This window comes from Talaromyces amestolkiae, assembly GCF_001896365.1.
Source record: "Talaromyces amestolkiae strain CIB chromosome Unknown scaffold9.1, whole genome shotgun sequence".
In the NCBI taxonomy this organism is placed as follows: Eukaryota; Fungi; Ascomycota; class Eurotiomycetes; order Eurotiales; family Trichocomaceae; genus Talaromyces; species Talaromyces amestolkiae.
Window position 1 is genome coordinate 840,199 of NW_024468045.1, and position 19,394 is coordinate 859,592.

General features: G+C 45.9%; 5 protein-coding genes across 5 annotated transcripts; 3 read left to right on the forward strand and 2 right to left on the reverse strand.

The window, feature by feature from the left end:
- Nucleotides 1-3,179: 3,179 nt before the first annotated feature.
- BHQ10_005298 (uncharacterized protein) lies at nt 3,180-4,504 on the forward strand (the record flags this gene model as incomplete). Its single annotated transcript, XM_040877758.1, has 2 exons — nt 3,180-3,375; nt 3,453-4,504. 2 exons carry the CDS (start codon nt 3,180-3,182, stop codon nt 4,502-4,504), a joined length of 1,248 nt encoding a protein of 415 aa, XP_040733802.1.
- A 1,742-nt stretch (nt 4,505-6,246) lies between these two features.
- Nucleotides 6,247-7,627, forward strand: BHQ10_005299 (uncharacterized protein; the record flags this gene model as incomplete). The annotated part of the gene is made up of 2 exons (XM_040877759.1): nt 6,247-6,332; nt 6,439-7,627. The coding sequence occupies 2 exons, from the start codon at nt 6,247-6,249 to the stop codon at nt 7,625-7,627; spliced, it is 1,275 nt and encodes a 424-aa protein (XP_040733803.1).
- Nucleotides 7,628-7,765: 138 nt separating this feature from the next.
- BHQ10_005300 (uncharacterized protein) lies at nt 7,766-10,383 on the reverse strand (the record flags this gene model as incomplete). The annotated part of the gene is made up of 4 exons (XM_040877762.1): nt 7,766-8,233; nt 8,285-8,958; nt 9,019-9,179; nt 9,296-10,383. 4 exons carry the CDS (start codon nt 10,381-10,383, stop codon nt 7,766-7,768), a joined length of 2,391 nt encoding a protein of 796 aa, XP_040733804.1.
- Nucleotides 10,384-11,740: 1,357 nt separating this feature from the next.
- Nucleotides 11,741-14,756, forward strand: BHQ10_005301 (uncharacterized protein; the record flags this gene model as incomplete). Its single annotated transcript, XM_040877763.1, has 2 exons — nt 11,741-12,827; nt 13,429-14,756. The coding sequence occupies 2 exons, from the start codon at nt 11,741-11,743 to the stop codon at nt 14,754-14,756; spliced, it is 2,415 nt and encodes an 804-aa protein (XP_040733805.1).
- A 517-nt stretch (nt 14,757-15,273) lies between these two features.
- BHQ10_005302 (uncharacterized protein) lies at nt 15,274-16,049 on the reverse strand (the record flags this gene model as incomplete). The annotated part of the gene is made up of 2 exons (XM_040877764.1): nt 15,274-15,441; nt 15,495-16,049. 2 exons carry the CDS (start codon nt 16,047-16,049, stop codon nt 15,274-15,276), a joined length of 723 nt encoding a protein of 240 aa, XP_040733806.1.
- Between the last annotated feature and the right edge of the window lie 3,345 nt (nt 16,050-19,394).

Below are 19,394 nucleotides of genomic sequence, written 5' to 3' on the forward strand. Positions count from 1 at the left end.
TTCCAAATTGATATGCTTCGGGGAATGTAGGAAGGCCTTGGTGGATCCGACAAGCGATCTATGGCAGTTTCATTATTCGTACCAATGATGCCTTTGGATAGTACTTCGTGGTTTTCTGCACAGACACGGGTCTTTGATTACTTGCTCGATGACATTCCACAAAAAAATAGGGAGAGAGAGAGAGAGAGAGAGAGAGAGAGAGAGAGAGACAGAGACAGAGAGAGTCAAATGCAATCAAATGCAACGAGATGAAAAGCCAGAAGTACGTTAGTTCCGACGAACCCCATGACTAGATTTACCAAAAGTGGTTCTATTTACGTCTGCTGCAAGTCACTTGGTCGTACACTCAGATGGAAAATCGTCCCCTTATCATGTTTCTAAGAGGAGTTCCTTGACGAAGTTGTTTCTGCATCCCGTATTCTTCCAGTATAAACTAGCGAAACGTACCCAATTTCTAGTATGAGCAAACCCTTGCGGTCCGATTGTGTTGACGCGTAAAGTCGAACTGACCACAGTGGTAGAAACAAGTAGTCAATGGCGAATGAATTCGTTTTCCCGTGTTTTGTCTATTTCGATTGCGCTCTCTCCATACCTTGATTGTACTGTCTGACCACGGCCAGGATCTCTTCTTGTGAAGCACCACTTGTGGTGGTTGCCAAAAGAGTTTCGAGTTGTTGACTGTTCCCGGTTCGTATCATATTCAGCAGCTGTTCAACGGATTGACTAACGACGTACAGCTCTTCCTGAGCCAGTCTAAGTGCGATCATATCCGCATTGCGTGCGTCTTGTGTGCTATCTTCGTTGTTGCAAGTCCGACGGTGATGTCTGCTCCGACGACTGATTGGAGCCATTAGCGCGGCGAAGCAGTCACTATGGACTAGATCGAGAAGCTCTTAGGCGGAGGCCTGCTGTTTGATTCGTAAGCGATATTAGCAAAATTAAAGGAGTCAAATAGATGAGTAAATAGGAGCGGATCAAGGAATTATGTAGGGAATGGACACGCAATACCTAGTGGAGTGTAACAAAAGAGGGCTTCAAGAGAGCCACGGCCGTGTTAGACGAGAAAAAAGGGAAGCAGACATGGTGCCTTGTCTAGCAAATGGGTTTATTCAATGTCTTGGTCGAGCAGATTAGAATGAAAGACTGATCGGCTCGATCCCCACAGAGGGCTTCTGTCGTAATTAGAATGTAACGGAATTGTTTTCCGCCACGAGTGAGGTGGCTAATAGATTACCACAAGACGAGTTCTGACGAATGAGGTTGTCAAATCTGTCATCTCCACTCGGAAAGTTTTTCCGCATACCGTCTCAATACATACCTCAATATTCGGCCATTCTCCTCTCTTCTCTTTGTCTTCTTTCCTCCTTTTCAGGCTTAGGGCTTAGGGCATACTTAATATACCTCTTGCTTCTTTAGTGTAGCATCAGCTCCTCGGTGTTATACAAATGAACAGAAGAACTAGAAAATGGAGAGCTGTCAGCCCAACGATGCATTCCATGTGCCCAGCAAGCATCCACTCCAGTCACGGTAGGTATATCATAACAAGCGACCTTGGTTTCACTATCGATATGGTCGACAACTCATCTCAACGTGCGCCGCCATGAAATGGTTCAGGATATGCCATCTTTGAAAAGTGGAAACTGGCACAGCAACGCTTGCGGGGTGAGCTCCACCAGTTTGGCGTTGTGGGAAGTCAATTGCGAGGAAGCGAGGCTCATCTGCTCTGTAGATGATCTATCATATGGGTATACTTACATATTTTGACCACCTAAGTAATATTTGAGGATCCTGCGGACGGCGGGCACGGAAGGAAACGAACGTCGAGCTCTCTGAGAGACTGCAGATTGTTTTTGTGAATATCATTATGCTATTTCATGACAACCAGGCCCATGATTGGACCACGTCGCACACGTGGCGATGCCAATGGAGCAATATGCCAGTATCCCATGAATAGAGTTCGTCGCCTTCGGCCCTATCATTTTCATGACAACCGGAGACAAAGATGACACCAAAAAAAAGTCATGACATGTGGCTTTAAGATAATCATAGTAGGACCATGGGATCATACATTCAGCGTTCTCGAAGAATGCATCATTGCCGTCCGCGCAGCCGAGATTGTTGTCGAAATTGGCTGCTGCTCTGGAATCGGCATTGACAAATTTGAGGCTCATGGCCTCAGACAAGTTTGCGGCAAAAAAGTCATTGCTCCTTTGACTCGCGAATGCAAAGCGAATAATGAATGCCGTGTTGCCGATACTCGAATGCTTCCAAAGTACAGTATGCCTGTCCGAGAAGCGGTTCAGGTATGGTTGAATCCTGTATTGAACAATGGTGATATCACACACCATTGAGGTGATGGGACTTTTACGCTTGACGGTAAGCCATCAGCCTACAGAATCGTATGACTAAATGGCATAGTACATAAATGAGTGAAGGTCAGCCCTTCAGCAGCGACAGGCTCATTGTGTATTTTATCGAGATTACCGAGTTTACTTCCCAAACCTTGAAATTGTCTCCCCATGCTGATATGTCGACTGTATGCATGTCATCCAAGCCATTCGATCTGCTATTCAATTATTTATGCAGTGATCGGTACTCAGGTCTATCAACTCAATGATCGACCTCGGGTTTTGTAATGGCAGTTACACCGTATCGATGAAATTCGTAACGGTTGTAATTTCACATATAGATACCGTAACTATAGCCGTATTGTCCAATACAACATCGACATGCATGATAATTTACGCTATACGGTAATAAACTCGCTTTAGTGCGAGGCTGCACAGCCAGCCACCTCTAGCTCGTCTCACCACCTCGGAAACTGTTCAAGTTCTAATTTTCGTGAACGCTTGCTTCAACTTCTGCATGAACTATCAATTATACTAGTTCGCTAGAAAGCTTGCCGGTGGGACAAAATTTTGGCACATTATCTGGATAGGATTGAGATATAGAGCAATCCGTTTTTGTCTACGTTTGATCTTCTGCGGAAACTTCTCGGGCTGTGTGGCCTGGACATCTATGAAAGTTATTGAAGGACGAGAAAATCAGCCCAGCTTCTTTTTGGCTGTTATCTTTCGACTTTGACTTTCCGAGACCGACCATTGGAGTCAGAGATTATCAATCTATCAGCCGACCTTTAATTCAATTGGAGAATAACATAAAGCACAACTACGGCCGCAATGGCTCCAATGCTTGATTTCATCTTTCAGCGTCGGGACTTCAATACTAGTACTCCAGCGGCCGCTTTCTCCCAGGAGTGGTCCCAACCATCCAATTATGCCTTTACCATCCTTCTCTTGCTGGGAGGAGATTTGATAAATCGTGCTCTTGCACAACTGGCTGGTGGTTGGATTACGCCTGTAGCTTTTTCCTTTGGTATGTATTTCTGTTCTTAACGAATAATCGGGAGTTGTGACCTTCAATGTGGCTTGTGCTAACGTGGTCTTGCGCAGGATGGGKTTCTTATGCGACTGCCTCTGTCTGTGCGGCTCTCGGAGAGTACAGACTCATGCCCGACGCTGACACTGGATGCTGCATCATTAATGGCAAGAATGGCTACGTCCGCGGAAACAACTCCTGGGTCCTCGGACGCATGATGCGCGACTACGAGTACTGGATGGGAAAGACTGTTGCCGACAAAACCGAGTCACTAATCGCGGCTCGATGGAAGTTCGAGCAAGAAAAAGAAAATCGAGATTATCCTGGATCGAATGTCACAGTGCCTCGCCCTGCTCAGGCTGGACTGGTGGTTAGTATCTGGAAGCCTAGTAAGACAAAACCACATGGTGAACCGGGGCATGATATACTTCATTGGTCCGGACTTATTGTTACTGTCATCCAGTTGGGAGTTGCCTGTATACCGTTAGGCTTGACAGGTGATTGGGGAGTCTTGTTAGTTACTGGCGGTGCTACTCTTCTCTGTTACTTCACTGGTGCCCTTCAGCAATGGAGGGTCGAAAAATGGGCTTGCCGACGCCTGGATGGTCGAAGCAATAAGAATTTTGTCATGACACGCGGCAACGGAGCCCAGCATGCAATTGCGATTATTAGTGAAGGACATGGTCTGGACTTGGAGGATCTTGCAACGGGCTTTGCCAACGTCGACTCCCCGACCATTTCGCTCTTCTCACAGCTTTCTGTCATTGTCCTGGGTATTTTGTGGGTTGCCCTGTTAATCACCGCATCAGGTCTGACGGATGACTCATGGTACTTGATTGCTGTTGGTGGTATTGGAATGCTCCAAAACATCTTCGTCGCCGGTTGGAAGCGTACTCCATATGCATATGGAATTCCGCTGGAATTTGTAGATGTGATCGGTGAAGCCAAGGTTATGAGCACGCTATTGGAGCTCGAGAAGAGATACGAGAAGCTAGGCAAAAGCATGCTGGGTACATTCTTTCCTGGTGATTTGCGTGAAAAGGAAGTCGAGCAGTGGGCTGCTATTGCTGCAGAGTGGAAGGAGAAAAAGGATGCTGAAAAATCTGTTGAGGTGAAGAGCAACTGAAGGCTGTATCAACAGGAAAAGGCTTTCTTCAGTCAATTGGTTTAATGTGCGAATTATGATACTTGATACGGTACAATATTGGGTAATGGTTTAAGGTGCAATAAATGTTATTTGCTGGCTGTCAGAATGGGAAACTAGTACTTACACACCTGAGTTATATGCATCTACTGGTATGGATATGGCTTCACGACTTTATTTGTATGAAATCCTGTTTCAAGCTTTGTGTAAATCTTTATCTATAGATTCTCCGTACGGTCATGGAAGGAAGGGTTCTGCTGGGGTCAACTGGAGGTGCAGTTTAGGTCCGCGGTTCAGGTTCGGTTCTTAACAAGTCTACTTAGATCAGCTTAACTAGATTAGGAACAGATTAATCTAATAAGCCTATAAGGCGAGGCATGAAAGAGATCTATATTGATTTCTAATTTCTATCGGATTCCTATAAAAGGGAATGCTGGGGGTCTAGTGCTATACAAATAATGTGTAAGGGCTTTAGAATGGGATCAATATTCCCTGAAGCACGTACAGTAGGTGCGTAGTTGCTAGATGCTGAGGTCTGATATCGGGTTCCAGGACAGGATAAGTACCTCGTAGTCATATCCAAACGGAGCAATTAGAACCAGCGGCAGGTGGGAGGTCATCAGACGATCAGACCGCCATGATTTTTAGGCTAAAGGCAACATGTAAAAAGGCTACGGGAGAACTCACGCATTGTAGCTCTTCTATCCATCAATTTTCTCTCAATATGGCAATCTTAATGAACCTAGCCTTGGCAGGGTTACTGTTATCCCCGCGAGATACACAAGCGAAGAACATCCAAACAGTCTTGGGCGCTACGATCGCTGGTGATTTTACCCAGGAAAGCCTGCTATCTGAAACTAGTCAAGGATTCAGTACCACTCTCAGTGTAAGCATATCAGCTTTTCATAAACTGCCGGTCAGCTCTAACCAGATTTCCAGTTTGATGATGTGCCAACTGATGTATTAACTGGAAACGGAACCATATCCACTTATTCATACATGAATTTTAGCAGTTTTACTACCGTAAACACCATCGCAGCGGCATCTTTAGGCTCTATCTCATTTCACGACGCAGATTGTGCTTCCTCCCAGCCAAATGCACTATTCAGCACTGGAGCCCGGCTTGGTCATGAAGCACGCTCAGGTTGGGTAGCCGACACGGCCAAACTGCATAGTGCAGGTCATTCGGGATATTTCAACCTAAATGGACTCCATATTAAGCCGCTTGGAAAAGTGCCGCGCGGACTACTATTGGAAATTGTTACATGGGAGATACGTGACTCGGAAGCCCAAAATGTGTACAATACCTGGATTGCTTATACAAAGCGGGTTATCAACAAATGCAGTACTATGATTTGACAATGTTTGGAGGGTCGTGGGGACGAAAAGTTAATATGGTTGAGATTACTATACGGGCTCCAGATGAGGACCAAGAGAAGGTGGATTGGGCTTTTTGTCTAGATGATCTCGATATTGAGTTCTTGGATAGGATATTAGAGGAGTAATGTGGCTAGGCGGGAAGTGATTTATTCGTTTTTGGGTACAGCGTCCCGCCATTCTGCTCATTGAGTGTGAGATGATAACGGGAGAGTTGTTCCTGGGCTTTTAGGTTCTGTATGTCTCGACATGGAAAGCCGCGACAAAAGAGATTTTCCAGATCAAGCTCCAGGCTTCTTCCCCGTACATCGCGATCTCTCGAGTCGAAGAATCAGGATCGCTTGACAATGGCTATTCGGCGGGCTGGCTTTGATTCTTCACAAGAAGAAGAGAAGATGCTCAACATCCTATTGCAGGATCCTGACACTATGCAGTATGATCATCCCTTCCCACAATCCTTATCTTTCACTGCCTTACGAAATGACTTCCTGTCATCGAAACAAGTGATATTTAGAAAGCTCCAGTCTGACTTGAATTAGTCGCAATGACTCACGAACCCCATTCTTGGCCCAAGCGTTGGCAGCACTGCTGGCTAGCGTCTCGCCACTGTTGGAATCGCTGAATCTCTGTTTTATCGGCATGGAACACCCGAAGCTCTTGAGACAAAACAGACAATCAGATGGTGCTCCATTTCCAGAAACGGACTATTTCTTTAAACACTTTCTTGACCGTGTCAATAGTGGCTCSCAGAAGACTATGCCATTCCTAGAAAATCTTCGTAAGGTTCGGTTTCTTGTCGATGCTGAGGAAAATATCTGGGAGTGGTTCTATTATCAGCCCCATGACCTTTACGGCAGCGTGAATCTGGTGCGTCGACTGCCCGGAGTAGAATCCGTTCAATTTGACGGCATTTTCGAGGAGGAGAATGTCAGTGTGATACCCCCGCCCAGGTCAGCAAATTACACCAAGATTACTATTCGAAATTCCAATATGGATTTACATCACCTGGTGAGGATCATCGAGTCGGCTAGGCGGCTTGAAGAATTTACTTATGCGGTTGGTGGCCGAGCCTCGAGAGATGGTGTTGGGTTGATCAAATTCTTCAGTCTGGAACACGTCCTTCGGGCCCTCCTCTTGCATGGTGAATCCCTACTACATCTAGATTTGGATATGGAAGGAGACATTTCTTTGACCCAGATATTCCAACCATATGACTTCGATGATGACGATCCGCCCCCAAGTTCCGACCCTGCTTATCATCATGAGTGGGCAGAAGAACTCCAAACGCTCGAAACAGATGAACATCCAGTCTATGATTGGTCGTCACCGTGTACGCTTCGTGGGCTTCCAAAATTGAAGAATTTGAGCCTCGGTATTCACCTCCTATACTATTTGGCTCGAGGAATTGGCGGCGATCAGGTGGAGGAGGAAGAGGCATCATTTGCAATTGTAGATCATCTCCCACCAAATATCGAATCGCTCTGTATCTATGGATACGAGAAAGGTATGAAACCCTACATACAGGGTCTACCGCTCGATGTGTTTGATAGGCAGTTGGAGAAATTGCTCGCTGAAAAGGACACGAAACTGCCACGATTGACATACATCGAGGGCATTGATGAGTTGATTGTGAATGCATTCACGGTGGCACAGCCTCATCACGATCATGAAGATCTATGGGAGAGGGGCACGGATGATAATTGGACCAATCATGAGTATGACTGTTAGGTGTGGGTTAGGCTGTTCAAAATTGTGTAGAACTATGTAAAATATTATTGGATAAGCTGCTTGGTAACCCATAATTCCAGACCAACATGACCACAACCTCCTACTTCGTATGACGGAAGACACTAAAACATAAAGCACTCAATACACTAGCCACTTGGTATTGCTTGTAAGGAGCGGCGTCTCGATAATATCCACCCACTTTGGGGCCGTACTGACAACTCGTGCTGTCGCAATCGAGCAATGCTCAAACGTGTATATACCATTTACAGGTGATGAGGTAGACAATCCCACGATTGCCGCGCAAGATTGCCCACGCTTTGTTGGCACCTCATACAATACCACGGCATAGACCTGCGAGGAAGATTCAATCCAGCTGACATTGTTCGGTGGTAGCTCGATAATGAAGTAAGTGCCATCAACACTCGGCCCCCCGTGAGACTTCGCTGACCTCTGATTGTATTTGATAACACAGCCCCGTTCGCTTGTACCAAATGTTGGCCGACCACTGTCGAACTGCATCAAGAAACCGGGATATTGAACCAACAATCCTTTTTTACCGTTGACGGCCTGCAAATTCGCTGTACGTTCATCATCCCCGGTATATAGCTGAGGCAATCGGAAGTTCAGTAATGACCTTGGAGCCCACCTGTAACCTACTCTCTCCAGTCTTTGGTAATTGTTGAAAACCAGCTGCGTTTGGAAAGTATGCAACGTATCCAGAAACAGAGCCATCCTATCCTGGGCTGACTCTTCGTCTGACTTGTCCTTATCAGGGAGCTCTAGAAACGGTTTAACATCAATGCCGATAATAGTTGCTATGCAGATTATCTCGTCGGCAAGTCTTGACGTCTTTCGCTCAGACATAGCATCAGCCACGGGAGCATAGAGCTTCCATTTGCCCTTCATATCTTTCACTCCCGACATGATAAACTTCAGCCTCGAATATAAGACTAGTAGCCGCCCATTTGCTATTGTCGGAAATTGAAGGTATTTACCTACATCAATCTGTTGTTGCCGATAGGCATCGAATTGCCGGCACAGGTCATCCAGCTCGATTGATTTATCGCTGAATTGAATGTACACCCCAGAAGTCTTTGGGATACCGTCTTCCACGGGGGTGTCTAGACCAGGAAGAAATCCCTCCTGATGGGTCCATAGTCGTTTGATCCAGTTAGACTGATACAATCGAGAAACAATGTCCAATATTGGGTAGGTGGATGGAATCTGCTCAAGCCAATTATCCAGAACCAACACGGCCTTCGCTCTCGAATATACATGACGCATATTGGCAATAGCTTTTTTCTTCAGGCCCTTGTCATCTACCGGAACGCCTACAAGTTTTCATGAGCTTCATATCGACAAGGTAAGTATATTGATCAATGAGAACTTACAAATGGTATCTAACCAAAAACCAATTCCATCAGAGAGACTGGGATTGCTGGGGATAGGCTTTCGACCCAGCCAGTGGATATTTTCAACATAATGTGTAATTCGATCCAATTGGCATTCAGGAACGGAGTTGGCTCTTGGGTTACCTTGGCCGTCGGCCCAACTAGAAAATGTTATCAGCTTTTTCTGCTTTCATCCGTCGGATTTTAAAGCTCCCAACCCGAATTTTGTGCAATGCCTCTTTTGAATATAAGGAGGTTATGATTGTTGCAAACTTACACATGTGAGATCGCAACATAGTCTGGCTGTCGATGGCCAGTCAAGTGATACTCTACGGACCAAAGCTTGCGTTCCCCTTTTACCCATAGGGCAATTGGTATGGCGTTCTTTTCGCCAATGATCTTGCTAATTGCGTCTACCCAATCTTTCTGCCCTCTTTCAGGCCCCAATTGTCCACCGTACTGTATAGTTGACTTGCAACCAGAATGGTGCCATTGAGAGCCAGCATGTCGAGTGACGTACATCTTCAGGTCATACTCGTAGAGACAATGCTCCTCGGTGCATTTAGAATGATGGTCGAGTTCCTTATTTGATAGTCCGGGCGATGCAGCGAGATAGTAGTGGCCATCGATAGCAAGCTCTTTGAGAGCGGTAGTCACATCAGCAATACACCATTTCTGCTGCAGTCGTTTCCACAGCAATTCAGAGCGACCATGGAGCGTGGGGATCAATGTATTATCATTGTCTATGGAACCTGATTGCGTAGCTGCTTCCCGAAGGGAGAAGGTTAATGCGATCATGGTGGTAGATATTTCGTCTCTCACAGGCCATGGGCGAGGCTTTTCCTGTTTCAATGGCCACTCCTTTTCGTGTCCTGGTACACAGAACCGGTCTAGAATAGACTTTGACCTGTCAAACATTGACCCCAAAATGTTCCGTGTTCTTTCGGTATCAGCACCCCTGTTCGTGAGTCCGTTTCGCCAATTGAGCAGAAGCTGTGGTAGCTTTGAGGTGTTGACCATCTTCGGCATATCAGGATTATCTCCCTCCGTATTCGCGTCTACAAGGAAGTCTTCGGTCTGAACGTGAACACCGCCGATTGCGAAGAACTCAATTACCAGTCCGAAGAAGAGCCATGTCTGGAAGAACTGCTCAACTTCGTCATCACTTCCTTTCTTTTTGAACCCATTAGCATCTAGATGATCCTCCTTTGTGGTATCGTCGCCACCACGAAGTTGCTCTTCGGTCCAGCCACATCGTTGTGGGTAATCAATGAACCCTTGACCGTCATACCATTTTTCTGGCGGTGCTTCGTACGGCACGATGATGAAAGGCTCGACGCCGTCGGGTAATGGTAGGTGTTCCATAGTTTGTTGGTTACTCAGGTAATACTAAGGCGTCTTTGATCAAGTATATCAATAATACCTCTGGCAATTTCGTACGAGTCTCACGATAACCGAATGGCAATAGAATATAGGGAGACTACATCACTGCTTTTCGAGGAGCTCGACAAGTCTAAATACTTCCTTCGGTCGTTCTCTTCTGTCATCCACCTAGATTGGAAGAAACATGGGACTCGCGAAACCCATCCTCGTGTTTGGAGGATCGATCGGTAGGGGTTTTTGAAATTGGGGACGTGGCTGAGCTGAAATTCCGGTGCCACCATGTTTTCGACTTCAGTTTTGTACTCTGTCTCCGATGTATGGCTAGATTTTGGGGCAGAATATTACTCGTTCATAGTCTGCACAAAGCAGACGAACGAGTATTGTTTACTCCTTAAAGTGAGCGGGGATTGTGACACAGGACGTTACAAGACAGGACGAACGCTCGTAATATACGTTACCCATGCAGAACGCCGTGTATCACACCATAGTTACGACTTGTAAAGCTGTTACAGCAATGCTAATTCTGAAGTACTTCATAAGATCTGCTCCACTACTGAGCCCATGCGCTCGCTCATGAATATTTTTATTCAAAGATCATACATAGCCTTGGGAGGCGAATAATTCTTATCAATAACTGTCCAAATATGCCACTATGTTCAATAATGAACCATTCCGAAATAGGATTAATAATTACATTTTGTTCAGCCTAGTCCTGTATTGAGCTAAGATCTTATTTGAGAAGGAGCTATTGCTCAATTGTACTAGTTAGTGCTTATGATTTAATCAGAGTACGTATAGTATCAACCAATGACTATGCTTCCTTCAGGTGGGTGTTCTCGGGCTGCGAATCTACAATGCTATTCCTCCCATGTTGTTCCCTGAGGCCGAATGTGAGCCTTCGAAAATCTTGTGATCATTAACACCCTGCAAGAATGCAGCAAGATTATAAAAGTGTATCGTTGGTGATTGAGGACATTTTTATGAATGGAAAACTTTTAGGGCTATGCTGGGTGGAGATAAGGTAGCCCGATTGTGGAGAAAACACTCCAACACCAACTCCATGTTACGTTCGTTTGATCGCGCGTCTGAAATGATTTTCTATCGAGAAATATATGGAAAAGGCTGATTGCTCCCTATCCATTTCAGTAAATGAACCTTATCGTGATACTCTTTGATATCCGCTCGGGATTGTATAGATAGCGGGTTGCAGTGCATCTGTGGAGCAATCGACAAGGATCGATTCGCAACACGTACGTACAATCGTCATCGACCACCTGCACAAGTCCGATAATCTCTTTGAGCAATGACAGTCACACATGGAAACATAATCCCCTCTACAATGAAAGCTCAAGTGATCCACACCTTCGATTCGCCATACATTCTCGAGGACGTTCCTTTTCCGGGTCCCCCACAAGGGCTTGAGCTTCTCATTCGAGTTGGCGCAGCTAGTTATTGCCACACAGATGCCATCTTTGCATCGGGGAAATTCGGGGGCAATCTGCCCATGGTGAGCTCCCACGAGTTTGCAGGTACTGTCGTCGCCCTTGGACCTGATATTGCCAAACTCAACGATATCAATGAGGGCATTCTTACCAAGCTTGAGATCGGGAGCAGAGTGGGTGTAGCACCTCGTCCTTTCAACCCCTGTGGCAAATGCTGGGAGTGTCGGAATGCCCCCGGGGACCAAATAGGGGTAGGGCATGGGGTTAAATTTTCACTGCGTTGCCCTCAGGCCTCTACGCTTGGAATTAATATCTATGGGGGATTTGCCGAGTACGCGATTGTGGATTGCCGTCAAGTTGTGGTCTTGCCAGACAGTATTTCATTTATTGATGCTGCACCTCTGATGTGTGCTGGATACACGATGTTTTCTGCTTTCAAGAAAGGCGACTTTAAACCAGGCTCTCGAATAGGGATTGTGGGCTGCGGTGGTGGCCTTGGGCATGTTGGATTGCAATTCGGTGTTGCTCTGGGCTATGAGATGGTAGGCATCGATGCTCAAGATGGTCCTTTACAGCTTGCAAAGAATCTTGACACAGGGGCAAAGATTTTCGATGCAAGGGTAACAGAGCCCGAGGATGTTCTCAAGGCCATTGATGACGGAGCGGTAAAAGATCCACGCGAGCGTGGTGTTGATGCGGTCATGATCTTACCGGAGACTCAGAGGGCCTTTGAATATGGAATGAAGATACTGCGTTATCACGGCACGTGCATGATGATATCTACGCCTGCAAAGGGATTTCATGTATCATCACACGATGTAGTTCTTCGCGACATAAAGATTGTTGGCGTTCTGCCCGGACGTAGGGCTTGGTTACTGGAGATGTTCGATGTTGTTGCAGAGAAAGGCATAAGGCCTATTTCAAAAAAGTATACTTTATCTCAAGTCAATGATCTTGTCAAGGGATGTGAGGAAGGGCATGGTGGTAAGGCGGTTGTCGATATGAGTATATAGATGACTACACATCTAGCAAAAACCTACCCTGGAGCAGCTCCATTTTTCAAGAGTGACAAAGTACAAAGACTGTTAAAAGTCTACGTGAGGTAGTTGATAGGTTTATCAGTTTATCCGGTCGTCTACATATGTGAACTTATGAAAGCGACTTTGGTCTTTAAACATACGCACTATCAAAAAATCAGTTACAAAACGAATAATATACGTATATCGTAAATCTAGATCTATAGGCTATGAATATCTTGAAACTCGATCACCATGGAATGGATATGTGGGTCCACCATCGATCGGCTAGTCTAAATTCACCTCCGCTTTCTCCGATAAAACTTTGAGATCACTCTTCCGAACGACTCGTTCTTTACCCAGACAACATTGACATTATCTCAATGTTGAAATTGGGTGCGTCGCGACTTACATTTCGGCGATGTATTGATGCTCACGCCGTTCGGCGTCCACTTATCGCATCAATCTCAAAATGCGTCATTCCCTTCACGCAGGACAAGCGCCGAGGGTTGCTTACTCTTGCGATTGAGAGTTCATGGTGTGATATGATTCTGAGGACTCCTCATTAGACCTCTGGACTCACGAATCTGACTTTTCATCTATATGCAGTGATGATACATCCGTTGCAATCGTCGAAAAAGATGCACATGCAGCTGCAAGCATACACTTCCTCGAAAACATAACAGCTGATACCCGAAAATACCGTGGAATCCACCCAATCGAGGCGCTACAATCACACCAAGAAAGTCTAGGGAAACTCGTTCAGAAGGCGCTATCTTCGCTACCACCTGTTGAGCAAGACGGTTCAACCAATAATGCCGCATTGGCATCGCATATACTACCAAGAACCGGAGAACCTACGAGACGCCGTCTACCTGATTTCATCTCTGTAACAAGGGGCCCGGGAATGCGATCCAATCTCTCAGTCGGATTAGATACAGCCAAGGGTTTAGCTGTTGCATGGCAAATTCCTATTGTAGGAGTGCATCATATGCAGGCGCATCTCTTGACGCCTCGACTCGTTTCCGCTTTGAATAGCTCCGCATCCATCGATTTACAGCCCAGGTTTCCCTTTCTTTCTGCACTTGTTTCCGGCGGCCATTCCATGCTCGTTCATACAAAGTCACTACTCAATCATGAAATTCTCGCCACAACAGCTGATATTGCCATTGGCGAGACTCTCGACAAGTCTGCACGACTTATACTTCCAGAATCTGTGATAGAATCTGCAAATACAACTATGTACGGCAAAATACTGGAGAAATTTGCATTCCCCAATGGACCTGCCGATTACGCTGACTACCAACCGCTGAAGAACCGCGGGGAGGAAGTTGTGAAACACAATAATATCTGGGGCTGGTCCTTCACCACTCCGTATGCCAACACGCGAGATTTGAAATTCAGCTTCTCCAGCGTCTCCAGTATGGCCAGAAAGATCATGGCAGACAAGGCCAAATCAAATGTTGAGGTGACGCAAGACGAACGGGTTGCTCTAGCGCGGGAGTCGATGCGTGTATGTTTCGAGCATCTAGCCTCGAGAACCATCATTGCTCTAGAACATCTGCAAAGACAATCGAAATTGCGTCGCCGTCATCAGGAAGTCGACATATTGGTGGTCAGTGGCGGAGTAGCTGCTAATCGATTCCTCATGACAGTTCTACGATCGTTCCTGGATGTCCGTGGATTTTCACACATTCGGGTGATTGCGCCGCCCCCGTATCTATGTACAGACAACGCGGCGATGATTGGGTGGGCGGGAATAGAAATGTTCGAAGCAGGCTATACCACAGATCTCAGCTGCAGGGCAATTCGGAAATGGACTTTGGACCCCAGTGCTGAAGATGGTGGCATTCTAGGGGCAGAAGGGTGGATCAGGGGAGAGAAAGTGGATCCTTAGCGGAGAAGACTGTATAAATAGAAGCATGTATAATAGTGATACCCTTGTACGTTTCAAGGTTATGTGTAGTATATTACTTAATGATACCCCAACACAGTGCAATTTCAAAAGAGACCGATCTATAAACCGCACATACACCTTCTCCATCTTCCATGCTATGCATAATGTTATAACCAAATCAAGATTGAAACAGCCACGACATTCCAGCGCTCAACAAGAGAAAACAGAGCACTCAACGTAAATAGATGCAATCATCACAGTCAACAAGTGGAGAGCCCAGTTACGAAGGTAGGAAAGAAAATGGGTATGTGTAGTAGTAATAGGGAAACACCCTGAAAATGGAACGCAAGAATTTTCAAATTAAATCATCCAACATCAAACACCCTGCAATATCCATGCCGGTTAAGCCAAGAAACAATCCGTCGCGTCGTGAGTCATTGATTATCATAGAAATGTAAGAAGTAAAGTTGAGAATATAGTGAGCAATGAGTCGCTAGAGGAGAGCGTGTAAGGGCTGTTAATCGGGTGCCAGGATGTCTTTGAGAGGAAGCAAGCTGGTCTGACGGGGATACTCGTCACTGTTTGGTTTTGAGATATTGCTCGGTTGAACTTGCGTATGGAGGATATCTCTCCCTCGTTGAGAGCGGGGCTGTGTAATCAATGACTTCAATCCTTTCTCGAAGCACTTCATATCAAACATTAGTACTAGAACACATCAAGGAAAACGGTGTAACTTACAGCCTTTTCGACATCCTGCCACTTCTCACCAATAGCATTTGCCAGTGGCTGCCAGATCTGTTCCCGACGTCGACTATATTCAGTCGATAACTTTTCAAGCATCTCCTGATTCCACTCTGTACCCCTTCGTTTAGCAACGAGACGCTCGTGCCTCTTTCGGCAAGCGTTCGCCGTCTTGTTCTGAAAATGGTCCTTCTGTATTTGACTCCATCCTTGGCCCCTGGCCCGAGCATTTATGAGCACCTGGTCGTCCTGGTATGACCAGTTCGACGCATGATTAGACCCTGACTCATTCAGAGATCGCTGTCTACCAGGCTTTGTGGCTTTCTTTACGCTTTCCGGAGGAGAAGTGGTTTGATGTGGGGAGGCGCCCATCTCCACGATGAAGGGCTCTTTCAATAGACTCCTAAATATATCTGGAGATTGTGGGGGTGAGATGTCGAGAGGCCCGCCGTGAATGAAGCCGTTTGTGATCTCCGCCAAATCACAATCGTGGCCACTCAGAGTCAGGGACGGCGAACCTTCTTCTTGTGATGACGGGGAGAACCGTCGCATGGGGCCAAAATGACTCGATTTTCAGGCGATAACGAGGTCCGATGTTTGACAGGTTGTTGGTGACAGGTGCTTGAGTCGTAAAAGACACATATACTATAAACACTGGCTATGGCATGAAAGAAGATCGAAGCATAGACCAGGCGCAATAAAAAATATATTCCCGGCTTGATGTTGAGGCTGAAGGCTGAGAGAGCTGTGGTAGTTACTTAGGTGATGCTCATCTAAGTTGGTAAACGAATCTCTAAACGAAGATGTTATGTTGGTGGCCGTCCGTGCCTGTTTATAGTCAGGTTGTTGACAGCAAGCTAGCCAATGGCTTATACACACCATCTGTGGTGGATGACAATGCATCCTGAAATAAATTCAGGTTTACAAGAATTACAAGTTCACAGCCTCCTTCAGGATACTACACCCTTTTCAACAACGACAACATGTGCTATATGGGTGGACCCCATTTTTCGGGATGCACGTACGTACGCACATACATAGTTCTGACCTGAAGGCCCATTGCAGCCAGGCTGCATCACCGAATGTTGGCTGGCACTAGTTCGAAAGGCTAGCCGTTACCCTGGCGGGATCATGACAAGAACACCCCCGGACTGAGATGGTTCATATCCCTTAGCGTGTTTGAGCCGACCCAATCTGGAAATCCAGCTGAATTGAGTTTTGAAACCCGAGGCTGCGCATTTCGTAACATAGCAACATAGTGTTGGAAATGATCATTGACCAGGGTTTAGCCGCAACTCTGAAGCCGGTTGGGGGCGATGCACCGAGAAATGCAGGTCCGGGGCGCGGGCGTATATTTTAAAATTGGGGTTGGCTGTGCCCGGCCGTCTGGTAGGCCGTTTGGTAGGCCTGCTCGTGTTAATTGCAATGGGTAGAGCAGGGCTATTTCGAGATCGCGTGAGATTGAAGCGTACTAATTTCTCAGGCATCCACTGTAGGTTAATTTTGGAGCCAGCCATGAGTCGTGGGGCCGTCTATTTATGGGCTGGGATTGGCTGGGCTGCTGCCAATATTAGAATTCGGACCCAGCGCGATTGACGCCTTACCTTATACGTACTAGTTCATTTCTATATTTAAATTCTATGCTTTTGCTCCGACAGTTCAAATGTCTGTATAGATTCAAGATGTCGACGATGGACCGATTCTTGTACACAGGACGTGAAGCTGAGCCTCTAGAATACACGTTGAGAAAGCTTCATCTCATGTCTTCCTGTATACTAGCAGTACCTAGAGCTTTACCGGCACACGGATATATATTCACAAACTAGTTGACTTAGGTACAAGTGCAATATGATCTCTACTAGATCTGTGTACTCAAGTAGCCACGTATTGGCCTCAAGCTTTCCAAAAATCTACTAGAAACTTGATCACGATGCCTATTGCGATAATTAAATCACCAATCATCACTACAACAGCCTCATAACCTCACAGCACGTTTCAGTATCCACTCAACGTACATATGCAAGCAAGATATTCTGACTCAAACTTCTACGATAAAATCTTAAGTCAACCTGAGATTCATGGTCGCTCAACATTTAGACACTATCCCGGTGCTCATCTTACCAGGATTCCAAAAGTTTCCAAAGTGCCAACGATCGATGCTTGTTGCGATTCAGCTCTGTGTCTAGCGAGTCAGCCCATGTATAAGCCCCGGGTGTCCAATAACATCCAATCGCTTACTCCGCCGAGTTTCCTTATTAGAGGCCACATGGTCATGAGTGTTACTAAAGACTGGAATATATGCATAGCGTCGAGGTCTTATTTCCTGGTTGTTGGTGGCACGGCACTACATGACTATGTAGTACATAGACTGTTGGTTGTGTAGGTATACCTGGGCACACTTCCAAATGCCGACATCTGAAATCGGCATCTATTTGTTTCAAGAGACGAAAAATAGTGCTTTACTATTCATGCGCTGGGCCTGGATTCAATCTAGCCTTTTCTTTCTGTCTGTTTGCGCTGTTCTTTTAGGGCGAGATTTTCAAGGCTCTCATGTATCTGATATGTACGTACCTCATCCAACATGGGCTTTGGTTCCTAGAATTTACACAAATTCTGGCCGAGCGCTTAACTCGCCAGAGCCATTGGTACGGACATCACAAGGAGTGCCGGAATGTCCAAGTGCATTTCAGCTACGTGGACTTGAATGTGGAAATATCTGAAAAATGTACACACCTCCAGCCAACATTCAGAATAATGTCTTGACATGTAGGCAGTATGTACATGAGACTACGTAGAAGACTATATCAGAATGAGATTAATTGTCCAAGCCACCGAAGTCCAACAGTCTGGCTCTGCGGGAATTAGGTTGCTCTAGAAGGGCATCACCCGCTGTGGGGAGGAGTATTCAGTGTTGCGTAGCGCCGGGTACGTGCCTGGTTCTAATTATAGCCAAGCTGTCATGGTGCGGCGATGCTGTTAAACCCTACAACAGTATGAAAGTGTGTGACTTGAATATGGATCATAGTTGTGTGCTCTTCTATTATGCAGTCCATGGAGAAACTTGACAGAAATTCTTTCCACTACGGTGTATCACGGTCAGTCCAATATGGTAGTTGGAAGTAGGAGTGCCACGTCGAGGGAAGTCCCAGGATAACAGAAAAACTTGACTCCAAAAAAAAAGAGGATCAAAACAAGGAACGGTGTTATTGTCGGATTCCATCCGAGCGCTGTCTAATCTTTCGCTTTTTGTGCAAAATGCTGACAATGTACAATTTGCTTCGAAAGTCTATGTAGCTGACGCTGAATCTTTGTCTCGTTTTAACGAGTACTGTTTGCAGAATAAAGAATTCGCTATTGATTTAGTTTCCGATCTCTGAGATTTCTGCTAGAAGATTCTCCAGCAAAATCGCATGGGTTACCCAGTGGTCGTTTCTGACATGATATCGCGACGAGTTTTCTGGTCGGTGCTATCGTTGGAAGAAAGTGAATCGTAACACGCACGTTTGACGGGTCCTAAAGATTAATATCAAGTAGCTCTGTGGCGCACATGCTTGCGGATTGGAGTTCACAAGAAATAAGGTAGGAAGATCACTTGGTTGAGCATTCGAAGCCCCTTCTGAGTCTGGAGGAGAGACTCAGATATTATGTAGGACTTACCATAGATCGATCCCGTGTAGCGTCAGCAGTAACTCGACAGTAGCTCCCCCGCATTATAGCATCCAGCAAAATTAATGGTCGAGCGTCTCGGCGAAGCATATAATCTGTTGACAAAAAGCACACAGTATTAAAAAATTTGTCTGCGCTGCTGGTAGAAGACTACCTGCATATGAAGCTCAGCACCAAATCAGGAACCGGTCAGTTGATGTATGGACAGTACAAATCAAAGTTGTCGTCGTC